The sequence below is a fragment of the Nipponia nippon genome, unplaced genomic scaffold (genome assembly GCF_047370975.1).
Source record: "Nipponia nippon isolate SJK-2023a ecotype South Korea unplaced genomic scaffold, ASM4737097v1 scaffold_8, whole genome shotgun sequence".
Classification (NCBI taxonomy): Eukaryota; Metazoa; Chordata; class Aves; order Pelecaniformes; family Threskiornithidae; genus Nipponia; species Nipponia nippon.
The window spans coordinates 52905453-52924295 of NW_028262402.1; the positions used below are offsets into that span (position 1 = coordinate 52905453).

Sequence of the window (18843 nt, forward strand, 5' to 3'; positions counted from 1 at the left end):
ATATTCTAGGTAAATTAAGATTAGGACCCAGATAATCTTTTGGTTTATTGCCATTTTATAGCCAATTTCATCCCACTCCTTATCCAATATGGATTGTTCCAAGCCAAACTACAGTAAATCACATCAGCAACTGTATTAAGTTCGTGCAAGCATTACATTTTTTAAATTCCCTTTTACCTTTGACTGGATAATCCTATTTATACTGTCTTAATAAGGTCTAATGGGATAAGTGAAGGTTATTAGAATTTATACCTCTATCTGGTATGTTTATTTGCAAGTTTCTGTCGTAAAATATCTAATTAATGGGAATAACTTTCCAAAGGCACAGAGGTTTATTGTGTGACTAGTCTCAAAGATCATCCAGGAAAAAAAAAAAAAAAACAACGATAAAAAAGGATTAGGACAAACACCTTCAGTTATGCATCTATTCAACATGAAACAAAACTTAAAGACTGGCCAACCACAGTTTCTTGTCTACACTTTCAAGCTGTTTTTGCCAGCAGGACGCAACCCAATCCTGAACAGTCTGCAATAGGGAACAGGATAAAAAATGTCTCCTAGTTCCTATACTGATTTATAGGAGTCATCTGGCAGGCTAAGTCCAGCAGCTTTCACCTTTCCTGCAGTCACACCACCAAGATATTCAAGTAAAGGAAAGCACCAGTGTGTTTTCCATGGTAATTTCACTAGTGAAGGTAAGTAAGTACATGCAGAATAAAACAGTTCACTGGGGGAGAAAAAAAAAACAACCCACAACTGTTTTTTTTGATTACACGAATCTTATCTCGGTATGATTGAAATACCTCTCAACACTGGTTTTCCCCCCACCCCAGTTCCTGGTAAACATTTCAAATTCTAGCCCACAATTCGGTCCCACTCCACCTCTTTTTTTGTGTCCACACTATGCAGACATCCCACACGTAAATGATGATGTATGTCCACTAATTTAACGATATCTTAACACTAACTTTACATTTCTGTAATATTCTTTTGCATACATACTAGCATTCATGCTAGCCAAACATTTTCTAATACTATTTCTACCACAGCTATTTCTATTTTTAATCAATTGGGAGGCATGCAAGCACCATTGGGATGGGGGCCACACATTTGAAGTAACAGCTGCAAATATCTAATTATAACTTGATATTACCTTCTACAAAACTGAAGTTTCACTAAGGAGAAAAGGGAGTACTGTGGATTCACTTTGTTTCCGTTTTGGGGTAGAAGGTTATAAAACCTATCTAATGCAATTAATATTACACTACTGATGGACTGACTTGTTCAGGAGATTAATTTTATATGGAAGACAACCTTAACTTGCCAAAGAGAAGATCCATTTGTAATATCTGACTGCAAACTATCTTCTGCTGCTATTTATACATGTGCCAGACTTTCTAACCTTTGGTAAACATAACTTTCTAGCAATCAATTGCACATCAAATCAAACTTCTACCAGCTGTTGCCAGAGAGGAGTGCTAGGCGATAGTACTTCTTTCTCTGCACTCCATTCCCTACTGGATGACTTCTTTTTTTTAATGAGCAGATCCTGTGATGAATAAGTTACAGTAATACACCACTCCTGAAGAAGACTCTTCAATTTGTGTTGAGTTTACAGCAAAAAGCAGTAAAATTCTAAGAATGCATGTGGGTTTAAAACATATTTGATGTAGCCTAGCAAGATATACAATGGCATCTGATCCATCTAGCCATCTATTATTGACAGCCATAAGTAAATAATTATTTTTACGGAGGCATCCCACATATTTGAGACCTTCAGTCTAGGTTTAGCAGGTGGAGACATGGTTCTCAACAGCAAACTGTTTCTTTACAACTCATGAGTCACTGAGGTAGAGGCAGAGAAGAAAACAGTTCTAGAAAATTTTTATCAGCTTAGAAAGTAGAATATGTGCAATAGTGACTATTGTAACTCCAGAAGTGACTTCATAAGCAAGAAAGTCTGTTTTTTTAAAATCTTCATTTACAGATGCTGCAGAAATTGTTCAGTGTGAGTTGAGGAAAGATTACCATGCTCCATAACTAATTGATAAGGTACTCACACCAGAATGACTTAAAAACAAACAAATTCTGTCTCTGCTGAAATGTCCTCTCTCTTCACAACCAGCTTGGAGTTTTTCATTTGATCATTCTACTACCAGTCTTTTTTCCAAGCTAACAAAATTCGAAGTAATTTCATAACTGTTACCTACAAGTGTTCCCAGTTTATACCAGCAGCCTATCTGGAACACAGCTTTATTCTTATTATGTATTGAAACACAACAGGAGTTTGAAAATAGTCTGAATGCTTTCCCTTACAACTCCTTCTCAACCTATGTGCTCGCATAGCAAACTGGTTTTTATTTGACTGTTATCTTTCCCAGCTTTATAAATGAGTGTTTTATTTCATCTTTCACATCATTCATTACTCCTGCAGCACCATCTTTAACGTTGACTGCCTGTGTTCATATTTGTTACCTACAAAGAAGTTCTAGAAACAAATTAACCAGCCACCCTTTAAACTAAGCTTCTGTTTCAAGGCACCACCAACTAATGTAATATATACAGCAAAAGACACGCAGAGACTACATCTATACTGTTTTTACGTATGTCTGAGAACAAACCCTGCTCTGTGGGTCAAAGCGGACTAGTTAGTATCCACAATGTTTCAGCATCTTTTGTACCGTCTATACTGCTTATCAGCTAGAAGATGCTATGCTGAATAGGCCATTTGGGAGCTCTGCATCACTACAGAGCAGGCAGAGGCTAGCACACAGCAAGTACCACACCCTTCAATCACAGAATACCTCAGGCTGGAAAGGACCTCTGGAAGCCATCTGGTTCAACTCTCCACTCAAACCAGGGCTAACTTCAAAGCGAGATCAGGTTGCTCAAGGCCTTTGCCAGTCAAATTTTTAATGCCTTCAAGGATGGAGCCCTCTGGGTAACTTGTTCCAATGCTTAAACACCTTAATTGAGAAAAATTTATTCTGACTATTCAGACTTCCCCTTCTGGCAACCTGTGAGTGTTTCCTCTCATCTTTTTGCAGTGCACCTCCATGAATGACTCTCTCTATATATATCCATCTATTAAGTAGTGAAAGACAGTCATTAAATCCCATCTTAGCCTTTGCAATACTAAACAAACCTAGCTCCTCAGCTCTTCCTTGAACTTCAGCATCTTTCTTGTAAAAGGAGCCCAAATCTGGATGCAGTTATTTCAGATGCACTGCTTAAGCGTCAATTAGATGGGAATAATCACCTCCCTCAACCTACTGGCTATGCTCTTTGGTTTTATGTACTTTCTGCATACCGTGTGATTACAGCAACAAATATATAGAGGTCCTACTCATACTTTCAGCTGCTGTTTAGGAGTAGTTAGGCGAGCATACAAAATACTCCTGCTACTGCCTATTGCGGCTCATTCTGCTGTCAAATGGTTCACTTTCATGCCCAATACATGACATGAGGCAAATCAGTACTGAATAGATGAAGGAAGTACTTCCTCCAATACATGGAGAAAAGAGAGTCCTCTCTCTCAAAACATTTTTATTACTGCCTCTCTCAGATGCAGGTATCAGTCTCAACCACTTCCAAGCTTGACCCAAAAAAGACTAAAGTTACGAGGTTTCACAGATAGGACTAACCTAGGAACCTAGAACCACCACCAGCTGCTCTCCAAAGAGAAATCTATAGCAAAGAGGCTCATTGTCATTGTTTGAAGCCCAGCTTTCCCTGACTTGCATCAAATCAATCAACCAATAATCAGGTTGGACACAAGCTCATAGTTGGCCACGTTCACAGCACCATATCTTTACAATTCTACTGTCTTTTGCCAAGACAGGCCAAGATCCTCTGCCCTCAGGAAACATTAGTCTCCACATCAGAAGTAAACACAGTATGTCCCTTGCTGCTTTGGGTCTCCCAAATCACTAACCCACAAACACACTTCATCCGGATCCAGGACGACCTGCAGAACGTGTGCCAAGATGCAGGTGAATCACCTGTAGTCAGCCGACCACAGGTGGAGGATCTTGTGGGCAAGTTGTACCTCAGTGTCCTCTGAATCACTGCTGCTACTTTCATGAGATACACTGCCTTACTTCCAAGTCTCCCAAATAGAGTTGTTCTCCCATACCCATGAGGTTAGGAGTCAGATGCAGGAAACCCAGGGACCAGATATGCAGAACAAAACACCCTACAAGTGCACCAGGATGCTTTCCTAGTCACAAAAACAGTATTCCTTTACCAGTCTTTGATGGTCTTCCCCCACCCCCGGTGTCCCTGATGCAGGCAACAGTCTCTGCAAGCTGTGCAGCCTGGGCTTCCACAACATCCTGCCACCTGGGCAAACAGCTGCTGCACAGGAAGGCAAAACGAATAAAAGGGATCCCACCAGTCTTAACAGAGCCAAGAGACAACATACCATTTCAAAGTAACAAGTTTGTTTGGTTTGGGTTTTTTTTTTGTTTGTTTGCAAGCAGGAGTACAAGGGACAGACAAAATTTGTCTCTCAGAGGCTCTGTGCTAAGAGCACTTCCCTACTCTGAATGGCAAATACTGAGAATCTCACACTGCCTGAAGTATGCCCTTGGAACATAGGTGGGCCTTTGAAGAACACAGTGTATCACCCTCGCTTGTTACGCAGCGCCACATGCCACACTTCTCCCCAGCCAAATCTGCTCAGGTAACCCTGGGCTACTGCTCCCACCAGCACACAACTAGCTGTAGCACCTGCTGCAGGACAGGTTTGTCTTCATCCCTCCTCTCAAGTAGTCTCAGTCCATGGAATAGTAGTCCAGTACAGCCTCAACAGTCCTGAGCAAAGGTGCTGAACACAGCGCTCTCACTGCCCTCATGTCCGCTTCCAGGGCCTGTCCCATGCAAAGCAGCAAACTATGCCCCCCTTGTCTCAGAATCATAAGCCAATATCCCTACTCCAAAACTTTCTGCTGAAGGGCAACAGTTGAGCTGCCAAGGTCTATTCCAGATCCTACCTTCCATCAGCTGGATCAGCCCAGGTGTGGTCTGATCATGGGTGAACATGACGTTTCTCAAACTGGTGACCTAGAGAACTATGAGGCTAAAGCACATAATCCAAGCCCCTAAGTTTGACCGAGGCACAAAGGAAGAGAAAGGCACGTAGGAAGAAGTGGGAAACATGCAGAAATTATTACCTTGTTACCTCAGTCAGACCAGAAAAGTACAGTCCTCTCAGCTGTAGCAGTTGACTCCAAGAACAGAACAAGGGTGGTGGGCGAAAAAAGAAAGGCATATATATCTAGGACATAAAGCATGGCAGCTATTCTTCAGTGAGAAGTGCGTACAGGAGAGGAGGAAGGGAAGGGGTGGCTGTCAGCACAGATGGGTGCAGATGCCTGTCAGAATTAGTTTTACCGGATTGCCATGTGGAAATACTACCCACCTAGTGGAAGGTTCTCAAAGAACAGGCCTCAGAAGACTACTGTTCCAGGCTTTCATCATTCTCTTGCATGCACAGTGAGGAATGAGATCAGGTGGGTGATCTGCAGGCTGGTCCATGCCCCTGGGAATGAACTTGTTTTCGCTTCTGTCACACAGTACTGGCAATGAAGCAGTACTTCTCGTTTGCATCATTTCTCTTCCCTACAAACACATTTTAATAAAAACAAAACACTCAACCAGAGCTGTGTTCCTACTGTGTGCTGAGGAGTCTTTTCCAGGCAGATCGTCATTCTGAAGCTGCTGACAATGGTTGTAGGGGTAGAGGTGGAGGATGATGTGGTCTGTGATAACAGCACCCCTCCAGATGCTGGGCTGGTATCCAGCAGTGCTGAGCTGCCAACTGACTTGCTCCCAGTGCATCAGGATGTCCTCCCAGCAGCAAAGACACTGACTAAAGGGCAGTGGCTAAGGGCCCTGGAAACAGCAATCAAGACCCTTTCTGGTCCTTCTGTCCCAAACAAAACAGAAGTGCAATTACTCCAACAGTTGCTTTGCAGCTACCAGATTGAGGTTTTGACAGCACACCTACCTTCAACAACGTGCATCCAGGGGTACAGTAGGGCACTGAGGTATGGTGGAAAACTGCTGGAAAACTAGATAAGAGAAGGGAGCAAAAGCTAGCACAGCTTATGTCCACGGAACTGCACTTCGGGATGTATTTTTCCTTTGGCTTTCGACGTTGAGGGAATTCCCTGGAGTGATTCTAGTGTACACTAATGCACACAGAAAGTAGCTCGTCAAGAGAATGGGCTCCTTAAGAGACAGTACAGACTCACTCAAAATTAATTTGTGCTCTTATTTAACTAATCCTTTTTTTTAAAAAAACGACAAACACATACTTCACTCACTTTTGCATCTGTAACCCCCGAAATACCCTTTCCCAGTCCCCCAAAGGTTAGCTTAGTATTGACAATGTTGTTATAGGCCAAAAGGAATAAATTATACAAGCTGGCAACAGTAAAAGTCAACACAACTAATACTTAATGAGTCAACACATTTAGCAACAGAAAGAATTGGTCTGACAACAGTGACTGGAGTCATAACTTAGAATGCAAGAAAACACTTGTCCATTTTTTTTCCTTCTTAAAACCAGGGCCTTTCTTTCAAGACCAGGATTATTACCATTGATCTACCTCAACCTGTATCAAAGGCTGTATATAAATATTGCAATCAATTCTGCCACTAATCTAAATCTAAAGAAAGCAGAGAACGGGATTTCTGGGAGGTGGTAGTAATGGATACACAGTTTCATTTTTGCTGGACTCTCATGAAAAGTAGCAAAAAATAGACACACTTGAACAGTTACTGATGATCTAAAATATGCATTATGGTACATTTTATTAGCCTAGAGAATAAAATTTCCATAATAACATCACGCTCACTGAATACCTCAAACTGTTTTGTGTACTGTTAATAAAAAACATGCCTCTAAAAAGGTGGAACAATCTTACAAACTAACTGGCACTGCTATTATATCTGCTAATATAATCTTTTGATGCCAAAGTCTTTTTTTTTTTTTTTTTCACTCTGAAACTTCGTATCACAGCTTGATAATAGACTATTTGATTGTTTTTCATATCCTTGCCTTTTTTTTATTCAATGAAAGCCTTTTGTTTAAGAATGAGGCAAATGAATTGCACACATGTTGAAGAAAACAGACATCACGCAAAGTAATAAAACCAAAGTAGAACACTTCATACAGTTTCTATTTCACTTTGCAGATACAAAAAAAAAAAAAAATCTCACCCCAACTTTTTCAAGAAAGTACAACAGCTGCACTTGAATATGAATCTCTCCAGTGCTGAAGTTCGCCTTTACAGACAGTGATTATATCACTTGCAGACAAGTAATAGTAACTAAACCTCCCACCATGCACATAGAAGAGCTTCTGCTTTAGTAACAAATATTCTGCTGACACGACATTCCATTTTAAAAATGGTCCTTCAAGAAAGGCACTCACTTTTGCAGCTGCTGGTTCCACTAGTCTCTGACGGTGGCGTGCTGAGGTGAAATGACTCTTCTGAGGCGCCCCTTCCTGACAGTGAATGGAGAAAGGGGAGGAAGAAGAACAGAGAAAGGGGGGAAATGGATCGTGGAGGGGATGGAATGGAGGATGTTGGAGAAGGGAGAGGGAGAGTGTTTAACTGAACTGTATTTTCACTAACTTTGTAAAAGCTTTATTAAATCAATTTCAATACCACCGTACAAATATCAGAAAGAAAATTTAAGTTTTTACTAGAAGCACCCTCATGAGGCTTTTACATATGTATTATTCATACACATGTAATGATACTACTATAAATACGCATATACACACATGTACACATGCCTACTTCATTTCTAGATACAAACATTAAAGTTGAAAAACCATTCATTTCACTCTTCCCAAGTATATACATTATCTCACATTTTCTGTATCAGTTTAAGAAGTTACACACAAAAGAACCCAACCCACTAGCCATCCCAAACAGCTGGATTCACACTCTAACCCAAAGACCAGCATCTCCTCTAATAAAATATGGCTTTTTAGATTCACATTCTCCATCCAGAGCTTCAACAGACTATCAACCACCTTATGTTTTAGAGATTTTTACCTAGCAGAGATTAATATCCTTTCCTGACAAAACTCGAGAAATAGCAGGCTCACACATGTAAAGGATAAGCATTTTCTCTTAGAGAAATTTGAAAGAGCATTCAACTGAAAAAAAAACAGAAGCACAACAGTCTTCATCACATGTGCAAAATTATTTAGGATAATACCTCACTGCAGCCAGTCTTAAAACTACCTGGATTTGCTGGAGCTGCAAAAGGATTGCCTCCTAGGCATTGAACAGTGGACCATTTGATTGTCTATTCTTGCTATTTTTGTAGTTCCCTCTCACTGATTATAACTGGTACCGAACTACCTCTAGAACAGGGACCAGTCTGTCCCTAAACTTTTCCTATATGGATGGAACTGCTTGCCTTTCAGCAACAACAAAACCAAAATGCGTCCACATACTCAGACTGCTTGAGTACAAAAAAAAATATTGAAACTAGAAACAAATACAAAGTTTGAGCAAAAATATGTATTTTTAATAACTACATTGTGTAAACTGAAAGTTCACAATATTTGTATTTGTATCTCCTTTTCCTACAATGAATGGAAAGAATACTACACATATCTGTTTCTTTTGCTGGTCTTCCTGCCCCTCAGGCTTTCAGAAGATCAGATTATTAGAGAAGTTTTATTTCTCTTTCATATCCACACTTTCCCCTTTACTGAAATTATCTTGATACTCTTCAGACATCATAAAACCATACTGAAGAGGTGCTACTCAAACACATCTAAAAAATATCCTGAATTAGGGTATTAGGATGAACAGCTTTTCTGGAAACTGATTCAATTTATTCCCTACTTCTTGACTTCCAATTAAACAGCCTTGCAATGTTTTAACCAACTTAAACAATAGGACGGGATGCCATCCAGAGGGATCTGGACAGGCTGGAGAGGTGGACCTGTGTGAACTTCAGGAGGTTCAACACGGACAAGTACAGGGTCCTGCACCTGGGTCGGGCCAATCCCCGGTATCAGTACAGGCTGGGGGATGACAGGATTGCGTGCAGCCCTGTGGAGAAGGACTTGGGGGTACTGACAGGCAAAAAGCTGGACATGAGCCAGCAATGTGCACTCGCAGCCCAGAAAGCCAGCTGTGTCCTGGGCTACATCAAAAGCAGCGTGGCCAGCAGGGCGAGGGAGGTGATTCTGCCCCTCTACTCTGCTCTGGTGAGACCCCACCTGGAGCACTGCATCCAGCTCTGGGGTCCTCAGCACAGGAAGGACATGGACCTCTTGGTCCAGAGGAGGGCCACAAAAATAATGAGAGGGATGGAACACCTCTGCTATGAGGAAAGGCTGAGAGAGCTGGGATTGTTCAGCCTGCAGAAGAGAAGGCTGCGGAGAAACCTTATTGAAGCCTTCCGGTACTTAAAGGGGCTTATGAGAAAGACAGGGACAGACTTTTTAGCAGGGCCTGTTGCAATAGGACAAGGGGTAATGGTTTTAAACTAAAGAAGCGTAGATTCAGACTGGATATAAGGAATTTTTTTACACTGAGGGTACTGAAACCCTGGAACGGGTCGCCCAGAGAGGGGGTAGATGCCCCATCCTTGGAAACATTCAAGGCCAGGCTGAATGGGGCTTTGAGCAACCTGATCTAGTTGTAGATGTCCTTGCCAATTGCAGGGGGGATGGACTAGGTGACCTTTAAAGGTCCCTTCCATCCCAAAGCATTCTATGATTCTATGAATAGCACTTGCTCTGTTTGCTTTCAAAATTAAGAAAACTTCTAAGTTAATTTTCTGTATAAATTCTACCAAATATGCCATCTGAATTTTCAGGAGATAATCTAAGCTGTCACAAACAGGACTGAAGATAAAGCATCTGCTCCATCATTTCTAGAAGCTCTGGGGCAACCATAAGAATTTACATGTTCATTAACTTCACAAACATTACTTTTATCAAAAATAAACACCACTTACAATGAACCCTCCACTATGTTTCAAAATTCAGCCAAAACACAAATTATTATCTGATCTTACCAAACTTCTGGTATTATAAAACATTAATATTTTAATATGCAAAAAACAATAACAAAATGCCTAGCAACTTCAATAATCTGCTTCTTTACGATCAGCAGCATTGCTAGAATTTGACTGGTGGTCTCATTCCTTTCTGGCAACAAGAGAAACCATTACCATCACTTAGAGGCTTTGTAAAGAGAGGCAGGTTGCTGGAAATATCTATACGACACAACGAACTATGAATAGAAGACTGCCTCCAGGGGACACATTTTTCCATCTGAAAAAACAGCTGTACCTAGCAGAAAAAAAAGGAGCAAGAACATTGCAAGCTACTAAGCGAAGAAGCAGCAAGAACCAAGCAGTGAATGAGTTAGAATGCCAGCTAGGAGGGCTGCCAGTCAAGAAACGCTTTGTTTTTTCTGTCATCAGTTTCTAGAAACTCATTCCTATACACTCTATAAACCACTGGCTGCAGTTCCTACCAATGGACTAATAGAAGTGCAGGGGGATATGAGAGCATTACTCATTTTGCTGAGCAACAGTAAGGAAATGAAAATCAAGAAAAGGGGGTAAGACAGATACTGACAGAGCATTAACTAGGTTTGACTGAATCATATCTGCACACTCAGTGTCCAACCAGAATTATTATGGTGTCTTTGGCAATAACCATAAAGAAGTTCTCCATCATGCTTGCTGTGAATAACTTTACCTCATGCAGTTGTCTTATAGCAACAAACCTGTGGGAATTAATCACATGAATACCTCATCTTAGCCTGCTTACTGACACTTAAATGGCTTTCTGAAATTAACTTTACAGAACTGTACTCAACCTGTGGAATGCTCTGAGGCAGCCCCTGCAAAAAGAACTACATCAAAAAATTATTTACTTGTTAACTCTTCTGGAGAATAAATATATCCAGAAGAAGTCATACAGAAAGGCCACATTTTTAAAAGATAACTTCACATGCACAGATTGAAATATGGAGTCTTTAGCATTTAAATTCTTCATTAACAGCTTTTGTAGAAAAATATTTGAAAAGAAATTACATTAATTTACATAGATGTATAAAAATTATGGGCAGTACTGAAAGTCAAATATTCTGCTACTGAACTAACTGATCACTTCTTCCAACATACTCACTCTACTAAATGTAATGATATGTGTTGAATAAAAATTAAACTGGCCTGTGACCAAATATGCATGTTTACTTGCACAGAACGCGGAATAACAGATACCCTGAACATATTGTCTATTTCTCAGATCACAAAAGACTATCACAGAACTGATCATTTAGATGCCTTATTTTTGCCAGTGTTACTTTTGGACAGTAGTACAGAAGTACTATTAAGACAGGAAACAAGGATGGTTTAAGCAGATTGTTAGAAGTCTTGGGAGGAAGGGAGAACACACATAATAACTAGTATTAAAATATGTCAGAGCAAAAAACAAAACACACCAGAAAAAAAACCCTCCAATTCTTCCATCAGTGCCATAAAATCTTAAGAACTACTTATACTTTAACAGGTAATAACCAGATAAACAGGAACACTTCTACACACCACTGCTTCTGCTAGAATTCAATAAGACCATTTTCCACTAACATACACACACAAAAAACGAAGATAAGTGCGATGAAGTCTCAAAACACTAAGTTGTCTGAATAATTGTGCCAACCACCCCAAACTGGAGTAAACTTTGGGTTTGCCTGTCACTGCATTTTTTTTAAAGCTAGTTTTAAAATACAGTGCTGTTTCTACTCAAAGCACTTGAATTAACCTGAACAGTTTCTCTTTGGGCTTTGTGCTTTCTTCACCACTTTTTAAGTATGTACAGAGAAAAGCAAAGTTTTAACTAATATGGAACACGAGCACTGTTATTGAAATCAGGAATTAAAGAAGTCAAAAGGTATTTACCCAGTGCTGTCCATATCCCACACAGCATACAAGTTAAAGATTTTTCCAGGATATGAGAGATACTGGTTCAAAATCCTCTACCTGCTGAACATCCAAGGAGACTGAAGATCTACATTTAGTTTCTTCCCCAAGATACTTTAAATATTCTGCCTCAGTCTCTCCACAAACATTCCAATTTGTACAGCCCCTCATTGCTGTAGTGAGTATGAACTCTATGGTCTGCTATTTACGGTATGCATCTGATGGGGAGAAGATACGGGTCAAGAGCCTGCTCCGAATCACATGAGAGACAGGATGAAAATTTATGAGACTGTTTCCCTTTCTTTCTCACTTTCAGAACCAGTACACAACTCCTTCTAGGAGTCTTGTCTGAAAAAAATCAGAATATTTTACAAATGCAGGATAGACTTGCTCATACTTCTGAAAAGATATCCCCTGGGTTCTTTAACCGAAAATACAATTCTACTCAACTTGGCAAATATTTCTCAAGACTCTGCTTTTCCAAAAGTAGTTTTTACCCCTCCTTAACAAAAAGGCTTCCACTCTCAGCAAGACACCATGCAGAGCCAGCTCTGTAACTCAAAAAGATCTGGTGGAAATAATCAAAGATTATAGCCACCTTGGGAAGATCACATCATATTCACCATATCAAAGATAGTAGGAGTAGTGCAAACTAACCCTAATTAATAGAATCAGCATTACAGAACAAGTAGTTATCTAACACTTGCATAAACATTTGGTTACAATTGCAGAAAGCTTTTCTGATGATGGTAATGTCTTTTGATAGCACTCCATTAAATTACTGGTATAACTGACTAAAATTAGCAGTAAGAACTAGGGCTAGGTGACCTTACCACTTTTCCTTTTGGGAGATACTTTTAAAACCTTTAATAACTTCTTTTTAAATTTCTCAATCCCCTTCCCATTATCATTTAACATAAACTTTAATATAGTTAAAAAATGGATGCTTGAAAAAGGTCTCCTTTCTGTCACAGCTTGGAACCATGGTGGGGTCAACTTAATCTTGACATTAGCTAGCAAGAGTGCTGGTCTTCAGAGGCCCTACATTCTCTCTTATTAAGGTTATTAACCCATATAACATGAGGTCCTCTACCAAACTGAGAAGCTGGGAATTATTCTCTGTTACTGTCATTTTTTTTTCTCTTCCTGTCTCCCCTTCAGAATGCATTTCAGGAGCAGTTAAGAGCTGCAACAGACACAGTTTACACCTGGAAAAATCCCAGTACAGCACAGATACCATTTCAGAAGCATAAAAGTATACCTAAATTGATGTGATTATTCCTATGACAAAGGAAAGAGTATTCAGACTATTAAAATGCTTATATGGGCTGTGTCTCTAATGACACCAGCCATGTTGGTACACCAGTACAACATTCTGAATCAGAATACATTAACAGTTCATTTTATTAGCACAAAATAATCAGATGGGTAGACTTGATGCAATAGTGTCTTTTGGCAGGGCTAAAATCAGCAGATATATGATACACTGCTGAATTGCAGAGAACAGATAGTAGTTTTGATAGTAACAGGTAGTAAAACTCAATACAGCTACCACACTCATTATCCCCTGTGCGAACAACAAATGATATTTCAGTTCTATCTTTAATCAGAAATACATTCCACTCACTTTTGTGCTGCTATTCACTTGGTACCAGAGGCTTCACCTCCTTGCTTGGACAAGGAACACATCTGGATGTGAGTCATGCCATGGCTTCCCACCATGAAGACTTCAGCAGCAACCAGATTCAGGAGCTCCTCTCCCCATCTCTCCCACCTCCCATTCCTGCCCTGAAGTCGAAGTTCACTACTCCCTCTACCGTACCTGTACAATTGTGTGTGACTCTATTCTGTAAACCCCAACAATGAAACGATCCAGCTTAAATATCGCTCCTGTGGGAGCAGAAGGGTCATAGCCAGTCTAGTGTCAGCCTTCCTGGTGAACTCAGAGCTGGGCTGCTGTGAAATGGGTCACTGAAAAGAACAGCTGGACTGGAAATTTTGTATGCCACTCTGCTGCTAAAGCTCTTTAGGATGGAACTGCCAGCAAAGCCTAGTAGGCAAATCCAAGTAGTGATGAAAGTTTATCACTAGGACATGTTAACATATGAAGAGAGCTACCTTGAAGGTGCAACTGAGATCAGCAAGAGATTAACAAAAGCTGCTGGGACAGTGCATGCAAAAAAGGTAACTGAAATTGGAGATAAGAATAAAGTGAGAATAAAGAGAAGCCTGTTGGAAGAATTCAATATAGAGCATTTGAAGTATGCAGAGCCATTAGACTGTACACATACAGGTTTTTCATTACATCATAACCTTATGCCTCTTAGTATTACATTTCAGCTGATGAAAAAAAAAACTTCTGCAAACATCAGCTGTATGTACTCCTCCAGACAGGACTGTCTAATAAGGGCAGACAAACCACAGAAAAAGAAAAGGCTAGGATCAGAGTCGGTGTCTCAGAGGCAGAGCTATCTTTCATTTTGAAAAGAAAAAGAAAAAGAAAAGGGAAAAAAATAAAATTATCTACACACTGAAAAGGCTATGCATTCAGAGAAACAGCAGGTATTACCAACAAAGCACACGCAGTGGATCCATGATACCCTCGCAGGGTGAAAGTCCTTTCCAGAGGAACAGGTCGGTTGCAATTACAGCTCAGTTCACATAATAAAGCAACAGTCAGAAAACTAACTCCTTGCAAAGGCCAACATAAAGGACAGCTGAAAGGAAAACAGAAGGATCCTAAATAATTCCCATCTACGGCAAGGTATTTTAGGTAGATAGCATGCAGAAGACTGGCCAGGAAGCAGAAAGAGTCAGCGACTTATTTCATTTCCCAGTTGAGTAGTCCAAGAAACAACCTTGTGGAAAACAGACATCTCTAAAGAAGAAGGGGGGCGGGGAGGAACAAACCACAGAGATAAGGGGCACCAGGTATTGAACATGTAACATAGTTTATTTCTGAAGACACAGTAGCCTGAAAGCAGTTGTGAGGAGAAAACATGGGTTTGCCTGCATAGGCTGGTAACTAATTCAACAGTGTACAGGCTTGATACCACAAGCAGTTTCCATGTAAGAGCTGTTACCATTAACAGCATAGTTGTTCTCATGAAAACAACAATATCAAGAGACAAGCAAGTGAGAATATCAAATGACACAAGCATGCGCTCTTATCTACAGAGATTTCTACCTTGAGATTGAAGCGGCCACTGTCCTCTGGTTTTTTTCTCTGTTTTTATTAGCTGCCACACCAAGATCAGAAGCAATAGTGGCAGCAATTCCATACAGAGGACATGAATTCACCAACAAATACCACAGCTGGCCCCTGACAGCTTTGCAAGTGTTTAGCACTGAAGAGAAAGAGTCACAGCCACAACTCCATCCGCATCAAGCTGGACAAATCCTAATGCCAGCAGGTCTATTTCAATGTTTTTACATTATTACTGAAGAACACCTGCTCGTGTATCCCCAAACCATGATCTTTAAGCATGCTTCCTCCTCCAAGACTAGCCCTGTGCTATCTCCTCAAGATATATCTGCACCCAAGATTTAAGTCCCTGCCACATCCTTCAGTGCCCTATATTCCAGCCTGAACATCTCATCTAACAAAAGCAAAGCTCGTGGCCAAAGCCTGCTGGTCACTGTTAAGACCATATCTTTACACAATAACATTTTTACACACCGCGATCTACCTCCTGCTCTACAGTGTCTCATACTAGATACAGCTGTTCCACTCCATTACCTAACCAACTGTGCTCGGAGTGCAGGGTCACAGAGTCGGGGAGAGGCCAGTGCTATGCTGCATCCAGCATAAGACAGCATAACACCGTGCTGCACACCTGCACCTGAAGTCTTAATTTCAAAGCACAGGTCAAAAATTAAGTCCCTTCTCTCTATCATCTAAATGTGCTAGAGGCACATCCAATAAACAGGTAAAAAGATATTGGGAAACACAAGCTAAACTACTTCACCTTTTTTATTCCCAAAACCAAAGTAGAATTGCTGGCTCTATTGATAATAGTGACCAGAACAGATCAAGGTGACTTAGCATTTTTGTATTTATATATATGCACAAAATAAATAAATATATAAAGATCTTAATATATAATCCTACTGAACTAGACAATAAGGTAAAGAAATGTGAAAAAAGTATTCTATTCTGGAAGGTTGAGCCTCAATCCTTTCACTGTCCCTCTCCATAACCCATAGTTCTCAAAAAAAACACCACACATGTACCCTTCAGAGGGGAAACAGAACTCTTGATCAGTATATTTAGCTACTTCCTAGTAGCAGTCATGATATCCACAAGAAGGGTCGGAAGGAGGATCCAGGGAACTACAGGCCTGTCAGCCTGACCTCAGTGCCAAGGAAGGTTATGGAGCAGGTCATCCTGACTGCCATCAAACGGCACTTGCGGGACCAGTGGGATCAGGCCCAGCCAGCATGCGTTTATGAAAGGCAGGTCCTGTTTGACTAACCTGATCTCCTTCTATGACAAGGTGGCCTGCTCAGTGGATGAGGGAAAGGCTGTGGATGGTGTCTAGCTGGACTTTAGTAAGGCCTTTGACACCATTTCCCACAGCTTTCTCCTGGAGAAACTGGCTGCTCATGGCTTGGACGGGTGTGCTCTTCGCTGGGTAAAAAACTGTCTGGATGGCTGGGCCCAAAGGGTTATGGTGAAGGGGAGTTAAATCCAGTTGGCGGCCGGTCACGAGTGGTGTTCTCCAGGGCTCAGTACTGGGGCCGGTCCTGTTCAATATCTTCATTGATGATCTGGACGAGGGGATGGAGTGCACCCTCAGTAAGTTTGCAGATGACACCAAGCTGGGTGGGAGTGTCCATCTGCTGGAGGGTAGGAAGGCCCTGCAGAGGGACCTGGACAGGCTGGATCGATGGGCAGAGGCCAACTGCATGAGATTCAACAAGGCTCAGTGCCGGGTCCTGCACTTGGGTCACAGCAACCCCATGCAACACCACAGGCTTGGGGAGGAGTGGCTGGAGAGCTGCCTGGTGGAAAAGGACCTGGGGGTGTTGGTTGACAGCCGCCGGAACATGAACCAGCAGTGTGCCCAGGTGGCCAAGAGGGCCAATGGCATCCTGGCTTGTATCAGAAATAACCTGACCAGCAGGACTAGGGAAGGGATCATGCCCCTGTACTCGGCATTGGTGAGGCTGCACCTCAGATGATACTGTGTTCAGTTTTGGGCCCCTCACTGCAAGAAGGACATCGAGGTGCTGGAGCGCATCCAAAGAAGGGCAACGAAGCTGGTGAAGGGTCTGGAGCACAAGTCTTATGAGGAGCGGCTGAGGGAGCTGGGGGTGTTTAGCCTGGAGAAGAGGAGGCTGAGGGGAGACCTTATTGCTCTCTACAGCTACCTGAAAGGAGGTTGTAGCGAGGTGGGGGTCAGTCTCTTCTCCCTAGTAACGAGTGGTAGAACGAGAGAAAACGGCCTCAAGCTGCGCCAGGGCAGTTTTAGGTTAGGAAAAACTTCTTCACCGAGAGGGTGGTCAAGCATTGGACCAGGCTGCCCAGGGAAGTGGTTGAGTCTCCGTCCCTGGAGGTATTTAAAGAACAGATAGATACGGTGCTTGGAGACATGGTATAGATGGACTTGGCAGTGATAGGTTAACGGTTGGACTCGATGATCTTAAGGGTCTTTTCCAACCTTGACGATTCTATGATTCTATGATATGTTTGGTCTGATTTTTCCCCCTATTGCCTCCCAGGGACCAAGACATCATAATCAAAGGACACCATTCAACTTCTGAGAGCTTGGAAGTTTCAGGATGTAGCAAAGGAAGCAGTAAATATTGTGGGACTGATAGAGAGCCCATTCATTCCACATTACTAAAAACTTAAATAGTATCACTGCAATACTAATTCACCATAGCAACACTAATTCACCGTATTATCTAGTTATGATTTTATTATTTATATGACACAATTCAGAAGGTTGGCATACTACATAAGCAATAACATTTCTTCATACGCAGAGCTTCCCGGCTTTGGTTACCTGTTGAACAGATCTCTGAACACTACCAAGACCACCTCTATCAGACAGATGTTTGACGAAAATGATTGGTGCTTACATAAGGTCTGTCCAGGTGTTACAGTCATTTCATACTTAGCACTGTAAGTTCTTGAACTGTATTAGAAGACAAAACTTTGACATTTCTGCATTATGTTACAGCTGATATGAAACAAAACAGCCTGTTCTAAGGTTATGAGTTTACGGTTAACAAGAGACAACCAAGTAATTCAGGGTCACAAGTAGCCTTGCAGTCTTGAACAAATAAATTTCTCTGTGCCTCAACTTACCACAGAAATAATGAAATGCTATCCCTGTTTCAATGGTAACAAGATACTGTGAAGGAGGAAAACAGAAAGATCTAGGGAGACTCAAAAGGTAAATTAGTTTCAAGTTTTCAGTGTTACAGCTGCAGATTGGTTAATCAGCTTTTCACTGCTATGAAAAAGGGAGAAGGAGTATTGCCTTTACAGGCACTGGGAGCCTTTTCCCGTAAAGCTTAATTTAAGGCATTAATACAATTTGGTTCTACATAGGCAGAAAGAGGCAACTAGGATGTAAAGGGAGGGAGGGAGGGAGATTGCATGCATTCTGTTTCCGAAGAAAAATTCACAAACTTAGAAGGAAGAATGAAAACCATCACAATAACATTGCTTTAAATAAAAAGCCAGAAAACATAGCAAAACATACTCTGCTTACATGAAATGACACTGAAAATTCACCAACATTTGCAGGATATACAATGTGGAAAAAACAAATTACTCAAGGTGACTTGCAAAAATGTAAGAGATTGATGACAAAACTAAGAGGATTAATTTAGGCAAAGCCGGACAACTTT

At 41.2% G+C, this 18843-nt stretch overlaps 1 protein-coding gene across 5 annotated transcripts in view; it reads right to left on the minus strand.

Moving 5' to 3' along the window:
• The window catches only part of MAST4 (microtubule associated serine/threonine kinase family member 4), a 307392-nt gene that overhangs the window by 173473 nt on the left and 115076 nt on the right, over positions 1–18843 (minus strand). For 2 of the 5 annotated variants that reach the window (XM_087741355.1, XM_087741349.1), the window contains one exon: positions 7442–7516. The exons of the other annotated variants lie outside the window; for them this stretch is intronic. In XM_087741355.1, the coding sequence (XP_087597481.1) occupies positions 7442–7516 (75 nt within the window). The remainder of the gene's footprint in view (positions 1–7441; positions 7517–18843) is intronic. 5 annotated transcript variants of the gene reach the window in all.